Genomic DNA, 22538 nt, shown 5'->3' with positions numbered 1-22538 from the left:
GATTAGTGTTGAATCTCAAGCTACATCAGGCCTGCCGTTTTCACGGATTTGATCCGTTTTCACGGATATTTGAAGCTTAAAACGGACTAACGGATAAACGGCGACATTCACGGATATTTACGACGCTTCGCCGATATTTTCATATTTGAATTTCGTTCATGTAAATATTTACATTCAACTACCTATTTGAAGTTGTCAAACCATACAAGCATCCAACAGTAAAGCAAACGTTCACATTAGGTGTAGCGCCATGGAACTTCCAATCGTTTAACCACAAACCAAAAACATATACTCCCACATATCGTTTGATGAAGTACAATATCTATGCATAGCTGCCAACTTATACGATTTTCCCGTACAATGTACGATTTTGCGCCCTAATGTACGATTGTACTATTGGTGTAAATTATTGTACGATTTCCAAGCTTTTTCCAATTTTTGTCTCATTTGGGTGATTCGTAACAGTAAATCTATACTGATGTCATACAATTACGGTATCGAACATGCGACATGCGGTATCAAGATCGTACACAACTGAAGACGTTTAGTAGATAATAAAGAAAGCTCGTAATACTGTATTTTCGGAACTAGCATACTCCATTTGTAGTAGTTATGCCATATTTTCACTACAGCGTACCGTAATATTCACTCATTGTACGAAAGTAACCTTGAACGCCATTGGCAGTGGAAAATTACCGTGTTTGCTACAGGCAGAAGCTACACATACGCGTACGGGAATTGTTTGTTTTCAAGCATGCGCTGAAATTCGCGGTAAAAATGGCGAGTAAACAGAAAAAGAAATCTTATAACCAAGTATTTTTAGATTGTTATAGTAAAGAAATTCCGTGGGTTAGGCGTTCAAAAACTGGCGTCAATTATGCTTTCTGTGCTTATTGCTCGTGTGAAATAAATATTTCGCACGGGGGTAGAAATGACTTGAAAGTTCACGAAGGAACAGTGAAACACACAAGGAATGCTTCACTTGGAAGTTCAACCAACATTAGTAATTTTTTTAGTGTTCAAAGTGACGATTTTAGTGTTATTTGAGCAGAATGTTATTTCACATCATTTATTCTGGAACATAACCTGCCGGTGTCAGTAGCAGATCATGCTGGACCTTTGTTGAGAAAAATGTTTCCCAGGAGCGAAGAATCTAAGAAATACAGTTGTGGACGCACCAAAACCACTGCAATAATTGCAGAAATGGCAAGTGAGCATCAAAATGTTACAGCAGGTATGTTGAAAAAAGTTCCATTTTCAATTGCTACAGATGGGAGCAACGATGATTCTAAGCTTTACCCAGTTGTAGTGACCTATTTTAGTGAGAAAGATTCTCAAATCAAAATGGATTTGCTTGAAATTGTACCGTTAGAGGGTGCTGCAACTGGGAAAAACATCGGGAAAATGTTACTCAACAGTTTATAAAAGCATTCCATTCCTGTTAGAAATTGCATTGCCCTAGGTTCCGATAATGCATCGGTCATGATTGGCCACAAAAATGGTGTAGCCGCAGAACTTCAGCAACACAATGAAAATATTATTGTTTTGGGATGTGCATGCCATTTACTGCACTTAGCAGCAGAAAAGGGTTCCACAGGGCTTCATGTTCGTGTAGATGAAATCCTTGTTGATATTTACTACTATTTGCATAAAAGTGCTAAACGTAAAGAGCAGCTCAAGAATTTGCAAATCCTCTGTGACAAAAAATCAAAGAAATTCTTGAAACATGTCTCCACTAGGTGGCTATCCCTGGGAGAGTGTATCGGTAGGTTAATAGATTTGTGGCAACCCTTAATGTGGTTTTATGAAGAAGAAGTAGATAGTAAGCTTGAATGTCCAAAAGGTTCTTTACATTTGTACAAAATCCCTAAGAAGTTGCATGGTAAAATGGAAGAAAGTTCTTGCAGAGCTTCAGATGAAAACAGAAATGCAGGCTTGCGTTCAGGTGAAAGTTCCTTAAAAAGAACTTCAACTTCAGATAACATTTGTTATGGCAAGAAGATCAAGCAGTCATGTGAACCAGAAGAGCAAAAAACCATTCCAATTTTGTCACGTCAAGAGAGAGTTTTCATGTTTCTCAGTGATGACCTAAATAAAGCAGTTTGTTATTTTTTGTGGCATGTTATTCCTGTTTTTGATAAGACAAATGTTATCCTGCAATCTCAAACACCTCACATACATCTTCTTAGGGGATTGTTGACAGACGTGTTAAAAGAATTGCTTGTGAAATTTGTAAAACCTCATGTCATCAAGACAACACCAGTACTTGATGTTCTGTACAATAGTGCTACAAACCAGAAGTCCAATGAAGACCTAGTTGTGGGTTGCAATGCATCAAAAGTAGTGGCTACATTGACACAGTCTGACAAATCTAAGTTTTACGCATCAGTTAGGAATTTCTTTAAACTCTCATGTGATTACATTATTTTGAAATTTCCCTTGAAAAAGGAAATTTTAAAGCATGCTGAAGTGGTTAATGTGAAAAATATTGAGAGCTCATCATTTTCTTCAGTGAAGTATTTTGTGGACATGTTTCCTGCTGTTCTACTTGTCAAGGATGGGGAGACACGTGAAGAGGCACTAGACATTCTTCAACAACAGTTTTGTTCTTTGCAGGTGGACAATGACATCCCACTGGATTCAGTGGAGAGAATAGACAAGTTGTAGTCTTACATAGGGAAAATAGGTAGTGGTGTTGGTGGTCTTAAGTATGACAGAGTTGCTCATGCAATGCTATCAGTGTTGGTTATTCCACATAGCAATGCTGAGTGTGAGAGGGTTTTTAGCAGCATTAAAAAAAATAGGACCACTTTCAGGGCTTCAATGTCAGACAAAGTTTTAAACAATATGTTGTTGGCAAAACGTACTAACAGCATTTGTTATGAACAAGACTTTGATGAAACTTTTCTCAAGAAAGCTAAATCTGCCACACATGTATCCCTGCTGCAGAAAAAATAAATAACGTATTCAAGCACCATGATATGTATCCAGTGACAAGCACTTAGAATCATTAAAAAAAAGGTATGTTTCCAAAACCAAATTATTACCATATTGTTTTTTACAGTTTTTTTCGTGAACATTGTATGTGCAAAACAAAATAATTTTTGCTGCGCCTGTATTACGTATAAAAATTGCCTTTCAATGATTGTACTATAATTGTACTATTTTCTTTTGTAAATTGTACTAATTGCTTTTCTGTAAGGTTGGCAGGTATGTCTATGGTTTCGGGGGAAATGTTTTTTGTTTGTTGAGTTAAACGCTAAGAAGTGTCATGGCGTCAGTAAACATTGTTATTTTTTGCCATTACAATGTATTAGGTGCGGCATTTGTTTACAAACTTCATACGTGATTTAAGTAGTAGTTTTGGTCTTAGCTGATTGTGATGGAGAAAAAATGAAAGGCTTCGCCGGACAGGTCACTTTATAAACAGCGTTATCGTAAAGAATGGAAGGAAGAATTGAAATGGTTTAGGCGTGGCAAAACGGAATTTTCCGCCGTTTGTTCGATTGCAACTCGGAACTGAACGTGACAAACGGCGGCTTGAAGACGTACGTTCATGCGAAAAACCAACGAGCTGCTGATCAGAGTTGTTCTTCGATGAGTTTTATAACCAAACCAAACAAAATAACTGATGCGGAACTGTTATGGGCGAACTTCGTTTGTGAAAACAATTTATCTGTGAAACTCGGTGATAATTTCACGAAACTTGTCCCGCAAATGTTTCCAGATAGTGAAATGCAGGAAACTTTCATTGTTCTCGCAATAAAACTAGCCAGATAATTATTCAATCTTTGGGTACATCAGCTGCAGATTATGTTACCTATGCAATGAAAACACAATTTTTTACACTGATGATTGATGAATCAACTGACAGTCACTAGGCAGGTTGTAGTGTTAGGAAGGTTCTTTCCATCTGAGATTGTTGAAACTCATCTGTACAAAGTAATGGCTTTGAGTGGTGCTGCAACTGGAGAAAATCTGCTGTGGAAAGGGTTTTCAGCAATCTCAAGATGGTTAAAACTGTTCACAGATCGTCAATGGAATCACCAATGTTAAATGCGCTGTTGCATTGCACAATGAGAACATCTGCAGGTCTGGCTTTCAAGTCCACTGACGAGATGCAGAAAAGAGTGCAGAACATGAAAAAGTAGCTAGTTAATGATGTGAAATACATTTGTTTTTTTAAACTTGTAAATAACTTCAGTTGTATGGATGTATTTATAGTTTGTAAATAAAAGCACCAAAGCCTATACTGAAGAGAAATTTTTAAATTACTTTTCATTTTATTGTGGTACCAACTATTAGTTTTGTAATGTAAGTGGCAAATCTTTAACATTTTTTACATTCATTTTATTTTTTTTAAAATGATGTTTTGGAATGCAATGTATATTTAAAATTACTGCGAAAAATAAATTATGTCAATTACGGCTATAAATTTTACAGGATTTTTAAATGCTGTAAAGAGGGTTTAGGAACCTAATTTGGTGGCAGGCCTGGCATTAAGTGTCATAGTATGAAATTAATGGGAAAACATGTTTTTCACTGCTTTGTAAACTTGCAAAGGCAAGCAATACTTATCCTTCCACACAGCAATGCAGGGGTGGAAAGGATATTTAGTAAGCTCAACCTTATCAAGACAGGGCACAGGTCATATCTTGAATTGCCAATGCTAAATGCTTTGTTGTATATCTCTTCTAGGAAGAATATGGCAGAATTCACGTACATTATGATCGAGTAATTTTCATAAAAATTACATATTTTTTCGTATTTTTTAATGTACAGGATTTTACAGGATATTTTGTATTGAAAACAAGGATATTACAGGATATTTCACATTTCAATCAAGGATATTGTTTTCAAAGTGGTGGCAGCCCTGAGCTACATCTTGACTACCATTATGTCATAGTTCAACAGCTATTCTTTAAGTTGACTAGTAATAATATTTGTCAAAATGACTGCACTATTTTTCCAGATACAGTGAAACCTCGTTAATAAAATACCGGTTATTTCAAAGTTCGCGTTTATTCGAACACTTTTAATTCCCCTTCAGACTGGGATAACATATTTAATGTCAATCAATACGGTTAATACGAAATATTCGTTATTATGTATTACGAAGTAACCTCACGTCCGCTCACGTAGTGTACTATTGTTTTATTATCGGATAAACCGAATGAAATTTTAGAACAAGAATCGCACACTTTAATCACGTGCACGCAGCTTCACTATAATTCTGTTAACGGCAAATAATTTGTACGGTAAATGGTCTATAGCACTGTCTAAGAAGGGGAGGTCTGGACACTCGCCAGATAAAAGTGACCACTTACTGTCTCCATAGTTCGTTCGACGTCCGCTATTCAACTCTAGCGCTAGGTGTCTTGCGGTGGAAATATATCATTAGGCGTTATGATGATTTTGTCAATTCTCGTGAAAAACAAACAAGAGGTAAATAATATACGATACAACGATAGTTTAAAATCATCGCCGGAGGACGCACAGTAACGTGATAATCGGGCATAGGGCCACATTTCCGCAACCTAATTTGTTAATGTCTATAAAACTTTAAAAAATACACTCGTTTAAAAAGGTAATTTTTATGCAAATTACTGGAAATATCGCAATGCCGTTTTGCAGAATGATCAGGAATCATGTAAGAAAGTAAAATAAGTTGTGTTTTTACTTTTTTTATTTCCATGGTGGCCCTATACTCCATAATTACAAACGTAGAGAGTTACGACAGTATTTGATGCACTGCAATGAATTTTAATATAATTACACTATATTTTAACATTTAAAATTAAAGGCTGAATCAAATTACATAACTTGGCTGATTTACGTATTTGAATAACAATACCAAACCTGCATTTACAATACATTATTTGCTACACAAATAAGTGCCATCGTCAATGTTTCGTGTCTCATGTCAAGTGTTGACGCTTCAGCTTGGGTGCATAGTAGGGACGTATATTTTTTAATTTTTTTTATTTACATTGCCTTACAATATCCAAATAAAAAATATATACGTTTTTATAAGTTGTCGAAAACAAACAAGACGCACATAGCCGCATGAATGCACAGGTATTGTAATGTAAATTACAAACTGCTATTACTCCTAAACGAGTTTGAATTCCGTATCTGCGCCTTTTAAGATAACAAAGGAAAGTTTAACGCACTGAATAAAAGTATTTTGGGATTTTTATAATTTTTTTAAGGAAGAGATCGCACTCGTTTTGCAAATTTAGTATTTTAATAAAAAATGGTGTATTGTCAAACTACTTACAAACAGGTATTATCAGGGTTGTGCTGGTCATTAATAAAATTCGACATCATACATTCCATTTTTAAAAAAGTTGGGCCTATAAAAAATAAGTAATCTTTAGACTACATTCATACAAATAATAAAAATTAACTTACTATTCCAATGACGTTTCCGAACTGATCTTTGTGTTCCTTTTTTTGTGACAATGTCGTCTTCCACAAAATGTTTTTCGCATACATAATGGGATCTTTTAAGTACAAACTTGTCTCATGGAATTGCTTTCTGCCACAATTGCCTAACATTGTCATCATTGGGAACTCGGAATATTGCAACTTTCTCGTCCGACTTTGCCTGATAATTTGTTTTGCACCCAGGTGCAACACAAAGGTTAGGCATTTTCACAATTAAAATAATATACGCTTATTCTCTTTACTAACAATCAATGCTCCTTGCTCACAATGAAGTTCCCGCCAATGCCAATGTGGAAACTATACTTCGTAACCTAATTGACCTAATTTATGAAATAATTCCCAAACTTATAAAAAATAAACACATCCAATTTAATACTGTATCGATATCTGGAGATTAATGCATTTTAAACATTTAAATGAAAATTTAAATGATTATTATGTTGAGTTGTTCATAACAACAAAGCTTAAAATACCACCGCAGAACAACCAGCGCTACAGGTCAGATGGTGGAGCGGAGCGGAACTACGGAGACATTAGGTGTGCCACTTTTGCATGCTGGCCAGGTTGGGGAGTGTCCAGACCTCCCCTTCTTAGACCGTGGTCTATAGTCAAACCTCTATCTATCGAACTCGCATGTATCACAAGAGTCTAGCGACAGCAATGCTACTTTCCTGCAACTGGCCGCAAATGCCGATCCTTTCCGAAGTTAGCCGATTGGGAGCGCCTACCCCCTGGATGTTTTTTATTTTTAAGCGCGCGTTTTTTCTCTCCAGTATAAAAATGCCACATAGACTGTTTAGTGGATGGTTGGTTATATTAGGTAAGTATAGCTACATTAAAATTACTGTAAAATCATTTTATGGTTGCTTAGCAAATAACTTTTTAATATGTAGCTATCCAGCGCTAGGAAAAAGTTTACATGATTTCACAGTATCTTTAATGTAGCAATCCTAACCAAATCAACCGTCCACAAAGTTTTAAAGTATTTATAATGTAGCTAACCTAACCTAATTGACCATTAGTTATCATGTCCTTACCTGAAAATTACAATTTAATTAATAAATATACTTTTATTTGCATTCATTATTCAAATATATTTATTACTTTTGAAATGTTACGTAATCGTATTTATTTTTACAAGTACAAAAAAAAGTTAGTTCCTGCCGAGATTCGAACCGTCAACCTTACGTTTAGATGATAGCGCCGCTGAGCGCTCAGCCACGAGGCCATATTTGATAATTGGAAGTTTCAGATGGCATATATGATCGTGCCGCCGGCCCCAAAACGAGCGTAAGCGGTGCGGCATTGCTGCCAGTTGCAGGAAGGTAGCATTGCTGTCGCTAGACTCTTCTGCATGACAAGATTGTCCGTGTTTATCGTATACTTTCTACGGTCCCGGCAAAATTGCCATACAACTAAGGTTAAAAAGGTCCGCTTGTACCGATGTTCGAATTATCGTTTTGTCCGCATTGATCGTACAAAATATGTGGTCCCGTCACTATAAATTATATTAGATGATCGTTTAACCATAAAGATTTTGCAGAAATAACCATTTCTTAGAAAGAAACCGTCATAAAAACAGTAACGATAGTATACAGTAGTAAAAATCAACTTAAATCTGCAGCCAAGTAATGGAGCACGTAAATATGAAGAAAAGACAAATGAACAACAACTTACGAAGAAATTGGATGATGTACCATAACTACAGTACAAACCCAATTGTTATCCTAAGATAATTACCATAAAAAGAACTAAAGATTCTTTGTCGATACCATAATTACTACAGAAGCACGATAGCTACCACATTTGCACTACAGTTACCGTAACAACCGAGATGTATATTTACCGTGACGGTAATGTATTTATTTATGACATATTAATAAATATAGTTTAAAAAACTAACGAAACATGCTTTTAAAGATTATCAAACTAAAAAGTAAAAAATAATTTTAAAATTAAATTTATGACAATAGTATATAAGCAATACTAGTATAAATGAGAAAAAAGCATGGGGCGCTTAATATTCAAAAAATATGGCACAAAGCGCCTCAAGCTTTTTTCTCATTTATACTAGTATTGCTTATATACTATTGTCATAAATTTAATTTTAAAATTATTTTTTACTTTTTAGTTTGATAATCTTTAAAAGCATGTTTCTTTAGTTTTTTAAACTATATTTATTTTTAACTTTTTAGTTTGATATTCTTTAAAAGCATGTTTTTTTAGTTTTTTAAACTATATTTATGTATAATTATCATAGGGAAATGAGTTACCGACACTACCTATTACCATCTGAGATAACTATTTGGAGTTGCAACGTCACAAAGAAATGGTAAAGTCTCTACGAATCATTTGCAGTTAGATGTATGGATATAATATTAAAATTTACCGGGAAAAAAAAAACATTTTTTTTTTCTGCGTGGCCGGGAGTAGAACCCACGATCTTTGAATCCGAAAGCTGACGTCACAGAAGTCGCGCGCCTTAGACCGCTCGGCTAACGAACGTAATGAAATGGGTGGGACATTTTACTGTGATGAGTCACTCACTCTTAGTCGAAAGAGTTAGACGGACAGACAGAGTTACAGACGGACAGACAAACATACAGGTGAAGCTAATATAAAGCATGTAAAAATAAAGAACATTATTGAAAAATAGGATGTTAAATTTTTATATGTACGTTTGGCACATGTTGCGAACAAATAATGCGATCTGAAAAAATGCAGTACTACTACGAAAAGCGAAAAGGGTAATCTTGGATTTTTAGGTTATGGCAGTCTCTCGTTTTTCAGTAATATCGGCCGAAAATTAACAAGCGTATCGGAAGTCGGCAGAAATGCCGATTCAACTAAATATTGGCAAAATCGGCTTCTTCAGTACAGCTCTACATTTGATGACATGAGTAAACATATTTCAGACTTCAGGATATTGAAAAAGACTTTAATTTCCATGTAGATTTATTGTGCGTATGTTTTTTTTTGCAAGTGTAAATTGAATTAAGTAAAATACTTCCATTTTTATTTATTTTTCAACTGATTTAACTTTAATGACAAGTAACTGATATATTTCTGACACTAATTTTGAGGTTGAAATATTTTTTAAAAATTCTTAGAGTGAAGTCCACTTCAGCATTAATTGTCTTGGAAAATGTTCTGGCTGCTAGTGATGTAGACACTGATGTCTTGTCTTCCTTCGACAAACTTTGCAGTGCAGTAAAGGACATTTATGCAACTAAAAAAGTGCAGAAAAAAATCAATGAATTTTTCAAGCCTCTTTAATTCTCTATTTGACTAATTTTCGAGTAAAAAATCAATACTTGATTTTGTCGATTATTATTAATGTGAGCATATGCACCTGTTAATACAAACCTCGTTAATACAAACTGCAAAATTTTAGGTCCCTTCAGGTTTGTATTAAAGAGGTTTCACTGTATTAGTAAATATGTACATATGTATACTGAAACAGACATTACTTTTCAATAATACTCTTAAACAGTTGTTGGAAAATAATTTTTAGGCAAGTAATAATGGTAAAAAATCTTGGAAACACATTTTGAACAGGCATTACATGTTTGTTTCTAGTGTGCGTGGCTCGTGAAACACCAGTAACCACATAGTTACGCGGTGCAAGGCTACAGTTCCTAGTGCTTCAGGCTCTGTCGGAGGCACTCAGCAAACCTCACTAATACTCGCACCTCTTGCTAGATGGCCAATTGAAGGCTCTGCATCACCCACCATGTTTATTCTTTTGGCTGTTCGCTAATTGTGAATTTTTATGCAGAAATATTTTCAATAATTTTGTATGAGCTACCTAGCTGTGAAAACTCATAAAATGCACTTCGTAGTGTGTGACCATGACACAGTCGGTAAAAAGTTTAACTATGAATATTTTCCATGATATTTTTACAAATAACAGGCAACCAGTACATTTTTCTGGCGACAAAATTTGCAAATCTTCTCTAGTGAAATAACCATAGAAACTGGCCTGGGTAAAAAGTGATGAAGTGGCTTGAAAATGCAATCACCCAACATGGTCAAAGTGCTGGTAGTTGACAGTCGTGTGTAAAGCTCGTTGGTAGCTCTGCGACTCGGTTCGTTTCGGCTTGCAGACTTCTGCTGCTGCTGAGGCACCTCAGGAACTGGAGAAGAGCGGCTCGTTCGGGGAACTGCTGTGCGACAGTGTGCAGTACTGCCACCTGAAGAACTTCGATCTCACGTACGCTTTCTACTCCAAGTTCCCGAGCTGAGGGTCCGCGGCGGCCCGCAGCACGGCCCGGCTCTCTCCGACCGTTGCTCGGCGCCTCCCGGGGCCGCGCCCCGCGCCCCTCCTCTCCGTTAGCGTTAGTCTCGGTGGTAGCAAAGCTAGGTCCTTCCCCTTCCCGCTGCTCTCGTGCGCCATGTGTGCTGCGCATCTCAGCCCCAACCTTCTGTACGTGTGGTGGAGGAACAAGATTTCTTGAAGTGCCCGCCTTCCCCTCGCTGTCTGAATGTTGCAATCCTGCCTGAGGACGCACCTATGAGGGTGACAGACAGGCAACTCACTGGCCGGTTGGTTCCTTGGTTTCACCCCCGCTGCGGAGTCTGCTGGCCACTAAAAGGAGGTTGAGTGGTTGAGATTTTAGTTCCTCCCTGCATGCATTTTTATTATTTTGTTGAATTGCACCTTTTATGTTACGTTCGTTAGGAAGAAATGTTTTGCGAGAGAGAGAAAAAGAGAGATTTTAATTAGCAAAAATGCCATTCCAGTTATTACATGTTTCAACTGTTCTAAAATGTTTGTAACCCAGGGTATATTCTGATGGAATTTATTTGTGGGATCATCATAAGGTTTCAAGTATTTGAGCTACAGTAATAGAATTTTTTGATTTTTTTTTTAGTATAAAATTTTGATTGTTATATTATTTAATTGTGCTTGATGTGCAAGAAAATTATTTCCTGACAAGGCACTAGTCAGTTGTGATTTGAAAAGCCAAACTTTTTTTATTGTTTCAATGTTTGTGCTAAGTGCTAATAGGGTTCAATGAAAAGAAATAAAAACTGCTGAACTGAACTAAAATTTTATTCTACTATAGTTTCAAAAAACTTGATAAATTTCAGTTCTCATGTGAAATGTTGGGGTTTTTGAATACATTTGTATTGGTTCTGAAGGTTTTCATCTGCAGTTCTTGCAAGGCAACTTTAAGCCGTTCTCCTACATGGAGAATTAAACAGACTTGAAATGAGTGTAATAAAACATACAGTGCAGATAATGCTAATGCTTAACCTAAGGATCTTTTTTTGCACTTATTTTTGTTTCAAAATGGACTTTCATGAATCTACTGTATATGAATATTACTTTGAAAGCAAACATTTTATTGCAGCGCACATCTTTAACGAGAGCATCGGGATATATTTATAATTTATATTTGGAGGGAGTAGTAAGCATGCAGAGTACACAGTACTGAGTTGGAAACATGAAAAGTTAATTCTATTTGATAACTATATTTTTTTTTATTGTTTTGATTGCTAACATGGGTGCATAAGGTATGATAAAATGATAAGTAACATAAAAATAGATTATTATTGGTGACAAAAATAATATTATTTCGTGATTGTTTATGGTTTTAAAATAATACATGATTAGCCAGAATAATTTCTACAGGCATAGTCATATCTGCTATGTGGACTTGTTATACCCTCGTAGCTCTAATACCTAGAGGTATATCTTTTTTCAGCTAAATTGTGTAAGCTAATAAAAAAATGTTTTTGTTGGCACATGAGTGAAGATATCTTGCAAGCTTGGTAAACTTCATATTTAGGATAGTTTTATTCTTGCCAAGTGAAACATGATACAGATATGTATTTTTACGCAAAGCTGGGATTTAAGTACTGTAATTTGGGGAACTTCATTATATTGTTTTACCAAACTGGTCATATGTTAATGGGGAAATGTGATTGGTTTTTTTTTTATGTTGAACTGATTGGATGGAGCAAGCATGTTTGGTCACACTGTTCTACTTCCTAATTTCTTCTCTCCTATTTCTACATTTTTTGTATGGCTCAGTTTGTATCCTTTAGCTTTGTTGGTTGTGGAATGCATGTTGCAAAATTGTCTGAAACACTTAAGTTTCGTAAAAGGTGGAAGCAAATTATATTTAGTTCAATTATTTGGTGAAATGTTTTGTTGTGAAAATTACAAATTTCAAACTAGTCATGGTTACAACTGCTTTGGAACTGTAGCAGCTAAAATTGGCTGCTGTTTGACCGGAAAAATCAAAAGATCTTGTGTGTATTTTGTTACGTATATTTTTTATGACTCTTAGTTAACAAATGGATTTAGCTTATGAATACCATACACTGCATATAGGATTAGTATATAACTGATTTGGGTCATGTTTGATTTAAATCCTTCCATGATTTTGCATTTCACTAGCCTAGTTTCCTTGTGTGTATTCAAAGATGAAATACTGTGTCTGTTGTATGCAAGAATGAAATAAATGGTTCGAAGCACTGATATATTTGTGCTGGAATTTCTAGTTTAAGTTAATATGTTGTATTTTCTTTTTATGAATATAAAACATTGTCAAGAGTACGTAATCTCAAATAAATAAAAATATCAAACATGGCCTCATGTGATGCTTGTTTTATTTGACTTTTTTACAGTCATGAATGGCTGACTTTTATAATTTTTTTTTAATTGTTTAAGTTTAGTTTGCAATGTTACAGGGAAGATGTTTAGTTAATATATAATGTAGTAATCATGTTGCAAATGTTTTTTTTTGGCCTGTTTATGCCAGTGAGTTCCATCCATGTGATGTTCTTGCTGTCCCTCTCATTGGTCAAATTAGCAATATGTATATTGGAAATAAATCTTCCAGCAATTATTGTTAGCCTGCCATTTTATGTGATGTTCAGAAGAAATATAGGTTTAGACATGTAGTTTAGTAATTGCTCTATGTACAAAAAAAGTTGAATAAAATAAATTAAAATTATGAAGTATGTCTCCATTCTTGTAATGATTGCATATCCTTGAGGTTAGGTTATACATTACGTATATATTTAAATTTACTTTTTCTGAATGTATTGCAATTCAACTCTTTAATCTGCACTTTCATAAGGGCAACACAACGCTGTTAATTTGGTATTAAATCTCGTCATGGCTCTAACGAATATTCTATTCAACGAAAAACCCCATGCAACGAAATAAAATTTTGGTCCCACTGAACCTCCATAAGATCAATGCTTTTTTAACCTCTAAATACCGAATTTTATTTGTTCCGAAATAGTGAAATTCCCTTTACAACGAACTGCCGCGTTTGAAAAACACGCAAAAATAAACATCTCCTACAAGACATCCACTAATTTGTTTGCATTCACTGCTTAAAAATACGTGCGTATAACCTTATAATATGCACCATCGAGGAAGACAATAAATAAACAAAGCATCATGGATAACACACGTCGTGTATACATGCCACTTTGTTCAAAATGGCGGGTACATTTAGCGCTAGTGGCGGAAACCTCTCGTACCATCTCTGGCAAGACGAACAAAGAGTATATTTTGCGTTTCTATGGTTAAAGATGCGCACACAAAAATATTTTTAACTATGGTATCTGTGAGTACATTTTTTTTTTTTTTTTTTTCCAGTTTTCACTGTTTGTTTATTTCCACAGTTTATTTATTTCCACACGTAGTTACGGAAATCAACACGGTACTACTGTAAAATGAATTCTAATCCTAAAAAGCAGCAACAGATTGACATTAAAATAAAATTATAAATTTTAAATGCAGTGTTAAAAAGTGATATAGCTGCAGGCCTGCCGTTTTTACGGATTTTATCCGTTTTCACGGATATTTGAAGCTTAAAACGGACTAACGGATAAACGGCGACATTCACGGATATTTACGACGCTTCGCCGATATTTTCATTTTTGAATTTCGTTCGTGTAAATATTTACATTCAACTACCTATTTGAAGTTGTCAAACCATACAAGCATCCAACAGTAAAGCGAACACTCAATTACGTGTAGCACCATGGAACTTCCAATCGTTTAACCACAAACCAAAAACATTTACTCCCAAATAGCATTTCATGAAGTACAATATCTATGGTTTCGAGGGAAATGTTTTTTGTTTGTTGTGTTAAACGCTAAGAAGTGTCATGGCGTAAGTAAACATTGGTATTTTTTGCCGTGATGTTTTAGGTGCGGCATTTGTTTACAAAATTCTTACGTGATTTAAGTAGTAGTTTTGGTCTTAGCTGATTGTGATGGAGAAAAAATGAAAGGCTTCGCCGGACAGGTCACTTTATAAACAGCGTTATCGTAAAGAATGGGAGCAAGAATTGAAATGGTTGAGGCGTGGCAAAACAGAATTTTCCGCCGTTTGTTCGACTTGCAACTCGGAACTGAACATGACAAAGGGCGGCTTGAAGACGCAAGTTCATGCGAAAAACCAACGAGCTGCTGATCAGAGTTGTTCTTTGACAAGTTTTGTTACCAAACCAAACAAAATAATCAATGCGGAACTGTTATGGGCAAACTTCGTTTGTGAAAACAATTTATCTGTGAAACTCCGTGATAATTTCATGAAACTTGTCCCGCAAATGTTTCCAGATAGTGAAATCGCAAGAAACTTTCATTGTTCTCGCACTAAAACTAGCCAGATAATTATTCAATATTTGGGTACATCAGTTGCAGATTATGTTACCTATGCTATGAAAACACAATTTTTCACACAGATGATTGATGAATCAACTTATGTTTCAGTCACTAGGCAGGTTGTAATGTTAGCAAGGTTCTTTCAATCTGAGATTGTTGAAACTCATCTGTACAAAGTAATGGCTTTGATGGAGCTGCAACTGGAGAAAATCTGCTGTGGAAAGGGTTTTCAGCAATCTCAAGATGGTTAAAACTGTTTACAGATCGTCAATGGAATCACCAATGTTAAATGTGCTGTAGCATTGCAGAATGAGAACATCTGCAGGTCTGGCTTTCAAGCCCACTGATGAGATGCGAGAAAGAGCACAGAACATGAAAAAGTAGCTAGTTAATGATGTGAAATACATTTTTTTTTTAAAACTTGTAAATAACTTCAGTTGTATGGATGTATTTATAGTTTGTCAATAAGAGTTTGTCAATAAGAAAAGCACCAAAGCCTATACTGAAGAGAAATTTTTAAATTATTTTTCATTTTATTGTGATACCAACTATTAGTTTTGTAATGTAAGTAGCAAATCTTAAAAAATTTTACATTCATTTAATTTTATTAAATTATGGTTTGGAATGCAATGTATATTATAAGTTACAGCGAAAAATAAATTGTGTCAATTATGGCTATAAATTTTACAGGATTTTTAAATGCTGTAAAGAGGATTTAGGAACCTAATTTGGTGGCAGGCCTGGCATAAAGTGTCACAGTATGAAATTAATGGGAAAACATGTTTTCCACTGCTTTGTAAACTTGCAAAGGCAATGCTTATTCTTCCACACAGCAATGCAGGGGTGCAAAGGATATTTAATAAGCTCAACCTTATCAAGACAGCGCACAGGTCATGTCTTGAATCGCCAATGCTAAATGCTTTGTTGCATTCTTCTAGGAAGAATATGGCAGAATTCCAGCCAACAGAAGAAATGAGGAATAGGGCAAAACATCTGAAAAAGTAATATTTAAATACCAGGGACCGGAAAGTTACTTTTAAAAAGTAACTCAGTTACAGTTACAAAAACTCCATTGGAAATGTAACCCTATTACAACTACAAGTTACACTACTGAAAATAAACCAGTTACAGTTCTGAGAAAAGTAACTATAAGTTACTTTAACAGTTACTTTGTGAAAAACTAAAAATGTGATACGTAATATTGTTATAATTAAAAGCTAATAAAACATATTGTGTTAAGTAAAGATATATGTTTATTTAAACTAAAAAAATTTAAATAGGTCTTAAATTATATTGAGTAATTAGTTCACACTACAAAATTGTTCGCAGCACCACACAACAAGCACTTCACAATAAGGTTATTTTTATCATTCGACCGAACTTCGAAAATACATATTAGAATATGAAGGCCACGGCAACGAAAATTCTGGACTGCTTTCTAGGCTTCTCGCTTCATTACATTCTGTCATTGCTTTCGCGCATGTGCACACGTAGGTTAATTAATTAAACAGCACAGCAGTAAACCAGCATGTCGCAAATATTAAATAAATGACAATCAAAATACGAGCGCAGACTAGCCAACAGCAGTTTTACAAGTATAAGCAATACCATCGCAAATAATAGGCCTGTCGGGATTTTCGTTCTGGGATTGAAAAAATCAACAAATCGTTGTTCGTTCAATAAGAAATACATTTAAAAAATGTAACGCAAGAAGTAACGACAGTTATCGTTACTTTAAGGCAGAAAAATGTAATACAGTTACAGTTACTGAAAACTTAATATATTGCGTTACCACGATTGTTACCATAAAAAGTAACTGTTACAAATAACGTCGTTACTAGTAGCGCGTTACTTCCAGTCCCTGTTAAATACTGCCAGTGGTGAAGCGTAGGCTACACATGTGTGTGTAAATACTTGTATAAAGTGTTAAAAATTGAATTGTTTTGATTGAAGTATAGTTACGTACATTATGATCAAGTAATTTTCGTAAAAATTGCATATTTGTTTGTATTTTTTAACGTACAGGATTTTACAGGATATTTTATATTCAAAACAAGAATATTACAGGATATTTCACATTTCAATCAAGGATATTGTTTTCAAAGTGGTGGCAGCCCTGATATAGCTAAACGTTTCGACATCCCGGCGTCTAAGTTACACTTTCGACCATATTATCCAACCGGGAACAGATCGAAAACATTTCTCTGGTAGGAACAAATCAAAAACGTGTGAAAGTATGTAAAAATGATGATTTGGACAAGATACTTTTTGACTGGCTAATGGAGGCTAGGGCATCTAACAACAACGTCTCTGGGCCCATTTTACAAGAAAAGGCACGCCAGGAAGCACTGGGGATGGGAATTGATAATTTCCAAGCATCAAATGGTTGGTCTCTAAACAAGTGTATTCTATGTACTTTTTCATGTTGAATTCCTCATAACGTATTAAACAGTCAGAAAGACAGTTCTAGCCATTTATGTGAAGCTTTATGATGACTAGAAATATATCGTGCGAAACTTCCAATTAACAAACCCCTTTACAACAAACACAACAAATTTAAAAAAAATAGAGGTTTCACTGTATATACTGTTATAGATTTTGGTTAAAATGTTATGTAATGTTCCATGGGTAAGATTTTTTAATTAAAATGATTTAATACACAGTATTTAATAGATATGAATGAAAGCGTATTGCTGAATTGTGGCAAAACTTGTATGTAATTCAAACACTGCATGCCATTCATTTATACAGCCATGACAAAAAAAAACTCATATTGGATAGTACTTGTTATTCCCTCTTTTCTTCTTCTTCCTGAACAACATGTCCTCATCCATGGGCTCGATGACTGCTCCCAGTTTGGTCCGAACTGCCGGAAGAACCATCTTGCGATGTGCCATTTCTGGCACCCAGTTCCTCCCCACTGGGGCGCGGATGCTGGCTTCGAAGTCTTGCACCCGTTCGAATGGGAATGGGAGATCGCTCACCTGAAATTAAATCAAATTTCAGCATGAATAACAAGCAACTCCTTGCTTCTCACCGGGCTTGGATCCCGATGGCAACTGATTCAGATCCAACATGGATCCTGAAATAGTTTTCTCAGTGGATTGTTTCCAAGTAGTACTTCCCACTATCATTTCCTTGCTGCTCTCCTTTCTCTCTCCCTTATTCTTCTCTGCTGCCTCATGGCATGGCATGCGGGCCACTCAGATTAATTACCCTGCACAGTGATTTACCTTTCTGAAAGATCTAGTTTGATTTTAAAATTTTCTAAAATCCTTTATTATTTTCATAATCTGCCTATCACAAGGTCCAAGATAATATTGATTTACGAAATTTTATACTTGAGTATCTCCTTACATAACACGTTTCCCTTGGCATTATTTCTTCAAAACACAATTTAAAAAATTTCATTCTAAAACTATTTAAGTAATTAAATTATGAACATAAACTCCTAAAATTGTCTACACATTCAATATTTTTGAGAGAAAAAAAATAGATCCATAGGCAAAATTTTAAGCTTAATTACATATTCTGTTACTGAGCTAAACGTGAAACTGTAATGACAAAACTATATTCACTATGCACTAATTAATTTAACAAATAATCATTAAACATTACAGAGCATACAACATTTACCCTGCTGTATTTTAAGAGCCAGTCTCCATGGCAAGACATGCATATTCTTAAGACATAATCTCAAACAATAAACATACACACATTTTCTTTTCCAATCAATGGTGCATTCTGACCAATCCAAATGTCTTGGTGGCTACTGCCACTATTTCCCTGGTCTCTGACCATCGGTACAGCTTAGATCATCATAGCTGACATTTGTAACTGCTGTGACTAAATCAATGACTAATGGTCACCCTTGCAGTTTTCTACAATGTGCAGATCCTGAATCCGAATTCTCACCCGCCAAGACGTTTGAAGCGGACTGTACATGTTCAAGAAGTGACCAAACTGTCATAAAAGATTCACCTTGACTGAATCTATGAATGTGGTGTTGGTTTGATTTTATATTTCCAATTTCTAAGTTTATTTCGTAGTTGTGGCAGGTAGAGCAAAAATATTTAAAGGTGTGATTATTTTAGTATTTTGTGTCATAAAATGTGACAGTTTAACAAGTCCTCCTAATCCATCCCATTAAACCCTTCAGTTACAGCAAGGTAGCTGACTCTATAAACATATTTTATCCTCAAATCTAATAAATGCAGATTTTCACTTAGTCTGTTTAAATGTCCAATACATACTGTCTATAAGAATTATTTAATTTAAAACAGAGAAATATAACTGTTGTTTAGTTGACCTGATATCTTATGTTTTACTAACTGTTACATCAAACCGTTTCCAAAACTAATTTTACTATTATTATGTATAAAATGTACAGTAATTTTTCTAAGACAGGTACTATGGATATTTATGTTTTTACATTGTATTACCTGACACATTCTTTATCCCAGGGCCTCGATACCATGTGGGATTCAGCAACTAAAATAAATAAATAAACATGTGCACATACCTGGTGTTGCTTTATTTTCGTATCCTTGTCTTCATTGATGATGAGATTGCCTTTATTGTCATCCCTCCGCGGAGCATTCTTGGGAACCTTTAGGATGAACCGTCGTTTTTTTCTCTTTGACACTTCAATGTTAGGTCCGCCCCATGCTCCCCAACCTGGCAGAGTCAGGTCAATGTCCTTAGGTTTAGACTTTTCAATCATGTCTTCTTTTTCATCTCTGAAAATGACCAAAAAGAGTACTAATTTAAGTAGCAAAAATGATTGCTGGAGTATGTCACATGGTCGTCACAGCTTTCTAATGTATGCAGAATATTATATGTAACTAAAAAATCGACCATATTGTATTAGTTAAATATACTGTACAATACAGCTGGACCATCCATTTTATTTCAAAAAATTTAATTCTGATTCTTACTAATAAATTCATTAATTTCCTATGACAAATCACTGGTTTGTTCAACTTGATTATAACTAAGATATTTAATCAACATTAGCAGCACTGCCAACAGAATGTTATAATCTCACTTAAAGCACTCTCCCACAAGCCATGTTGATTTCTTTTTTTTTATTTTCCAGTGTTTACTCATTACTATTATTTAATGGCTTTTTCTGAAATTTTAACATGATAGCTCCCTTGCATTTTTGACTAATATTTTCATCAGATATTCACTAAGTGTAATATTATTGGTGTAAAAAGTCATGAAACTGTTAGTAATCACTTGCACCCATTTTTACACCAATTATATTACACTAGGTGAATTATCTGTTGAAAACATTAGTGACAGAAACACAAATGCAAGGGAGGTATCGTGTTAAATATTAGTAATAACAATAAAATTTAAAAAATAAATCAAAATGGCACGTGAGACAACCTTAAGATGACAAAGTAAATACAATGCAGCCTAGATTAGGGAAAAAAAAAAAAATTCAACAGATTATTCTTCTAGGTAATAAAGAAAGTATTAATATATAAATATCCAGTCATAACAATACCTGTACTTCAGAATACCATTTCAGATTTGGGGGAAGGGAGGGGGGGGGGGGGGGGGATAGAGAGAGAGAGAGAGAGAGAGAGAGAGAGAGAGAGAGAGAGAAGAAATACATAGACACTAACTGCCATATCTCACCTGAACTCTGCGACTATATCATCATCGGCAAACGCCTCTGCGATGAGCTTCTCTCGTTCCGCTTCATCATCTTCCTCCACTCCTTTCTCCTCGTCATCGTCCATCGCTCCGTCCCCTCTCGTCATGACGTCTGGGATCCGGGACATCAGGTGCTTCGGCTTGGCTTGCAGATAGTTGTTTGGGTCGATGGCGGGGGCCGGCGGGGCCAGCCTCTCCGCCCGCAGCTGGACCGCCAGCTCTTCCAGGTCTCCCTCGCCGGGCTCCGCTGGACCGCCGCCGAGACGGTGGGGCACCTCGCCGAGCTCCTCGTCCACCGCCGGTCGCGTGACCGACTTCTTCATCTCCAGGGACGGTCCAGCCACGTCAGCATCGGCTTCAGCTGGTTCTTCCGCACGCTTCGTTTCCCCTTCTCCACGAACCTGCAGGGCACTCAGTTTCTCCTCGATCCTCCGTTTCAACCGCTGCTCAGCCTCCTCGAACAAGTCGTCAAGCTTCACATCAGCATCCGTCGCTAGTTGGCTCGTGGCCTCCGTTTCGGTAACATCAACACCTGAAACGTCCCTGCTTCGCTTTGATTTATTTTTACTCTTAAGTTGTTTTTTACCTTCACCTGGAGTGTCAACAGCTGTTACAACCCAAGACGACGATGTGCTAGTGATGTTCCGTGTCTTCGTGGTAGAATCGGTTAGCTTGGCTTGCTCTTTCCCAACCAAACTCAATTTTTTCTTTTTACTCATGACACGAGAGTCGTCGTGCTCATTGAATTTTTTGAGCTTTGAGTTTTTCACCACTTTCCCATTTACTTTTTCCTTTCCAGTTTTACTTGCACTGGCACACTTGTTACTTTGAAGCTTTTTGTCATCTCTTTTGTTTTGTGTTACCTCTTCTACTTGAAGTACATCCCCATCACTTGCCTGTGTGTCAACACAAGTTTCATCTACATTTCCGACACTGTGGTTGTTCTCTAACATCTCCACTCTTTCCACAACACTCTCCATTAGTTTGATTCTTTTAGCTTGACTCACGGGATCAACATTTTCGGGCTGTTCCGAGCTTGCTGCCCCATCCTTTCCTGCAGACTCGACTTGAGCCTTCCTTTTGTTCTGCTCTTCCCAAAATTTTCGATAGCCACTGACAAACTGGTCAATTTCTGAGGAAGTTTTCACCATCCACGGATTTTTTGAGTTGCCAGGACCGGTGGAGGCTTCTGGCTCGTCTGCTTCAGGCACTTCAGTTTCGCTGTCGACGCCACTGTCTTCCTCTCTGCCGACCTTTTGAGTCAGCTCGCGGCTAATGGCCAACTGTTCTGAGAGGACCTGTCGGGCCTGTGAGAAAAAAAAAAATATACGAGTACAAGAAAAGTTGTTTGACATTGGCAAAGTGTCTCAATAAACACAGCCCAATAATTTCTACAGGTAGAGCTAGTATTACTCTAAAACTCTCTTGTCATGGATTCTGAAGAAAATGACTTTGTTTCACTATATTGAGTTACATGTTGTTGAAAGTTAAGGTCATCACAGACAGTAAACCACAACTACACAAAACAGGGAAACTAGGGGAGGAATCGGCAATGACCTCTAACAAAGATTTGCCTGGAGTGATTTCAGGGAAACCATGGAAAATCATAATCAGGATGGCCAGGCCAGGATTTGAAGCTGGGTCCTTTGGAATGTGAGTCCTGTATCTTACCACTGTGCCACCTCGCTCCGTGTTAGAAGACATGAGGTGTAAGCGAATGTATGGGCTGGAATCATTCCGAGCATTACTGAGGCCCAACAGTTCATGATCACGTGAATCCTCG

General features: G+C 36.1%; 2 protein-coding genes across 4 annotated transcripts in view; one reads left to right on the top strand and one right to left on the bottom strand.

Moving 5' to 3' along the window:
- The window catches only part of LOC134543114 (S-adenosylmethionine decarboxylase proenzyme), a 36376-nt gene extending 22954 nt beyond the window's left edge, over window positions 1-13422 (top strand). For 2 of the 3 annotated variants that reach the window (XM_063387937.1, XM_063387939.1), the window contains exon 8: window positions 10557-13422. In XM_063387937.1, the coding sequence (XP_063244007.1) occupies window positions 10557-10694 (138 nt within the window). In that variant the 3' untranslated portion in view covers window positions 10695-13422. Of the gene's footprint in view, window positions 1-10029; window positions 10479-10556 lie in introns of those variants that run through there. The other variant, XM_063387938.1, reaches the window with a different exon arrangement.
- A 4360-nt stretch (window positions 13423-17782) lies between these two features.
- LOC134543112 (U3 small nucleolar RNA-associated protein 14 homolog A) overlaps window positions 17783-22538 on the bottom strand; it is a 46293-nt gene continuing 41537 nt past the window's right edge. The window contains exons 8-10 of the mRNA XM_063387935.1: window positions 20738-22062; window positions 19611-19827; window positions 17783-18072 (exon numbers count right to left, since the gene is read on the bottom strand). Coding sequence (XP_063244005.1) covers window positions 17857-18072; window positions 19611-19827; window positions 20738-22062 — 1758 coding nt within the window. The 3' untranslated portion in view covers window positions 17783-17856. The remainder of the gene's footprint in view (window positions 18073-19610; window positions 19828-20737; window positions 22063-22538) is intronic.

Source organism: Bacillus rossius (assembly GCF_032445375.1).
Source record: "Bacillus rossius redtenbacheri isolate Brsri chromosome 9 unlocalized genomic scaffold, Brsri_v3 Brsri_v3_scf9_2, whole genome shotgun sequence".
NCBI lineage: Eukaryota > Metazoa > Arthropoda > Insecta > Phasmatodea > Bacillidae > Bacillus > Bacillus rossius.
Note: the sequence above shows the minus strand (reverse complement) of the source record. Positions and strands in the feature narration are given on the sequence as shown.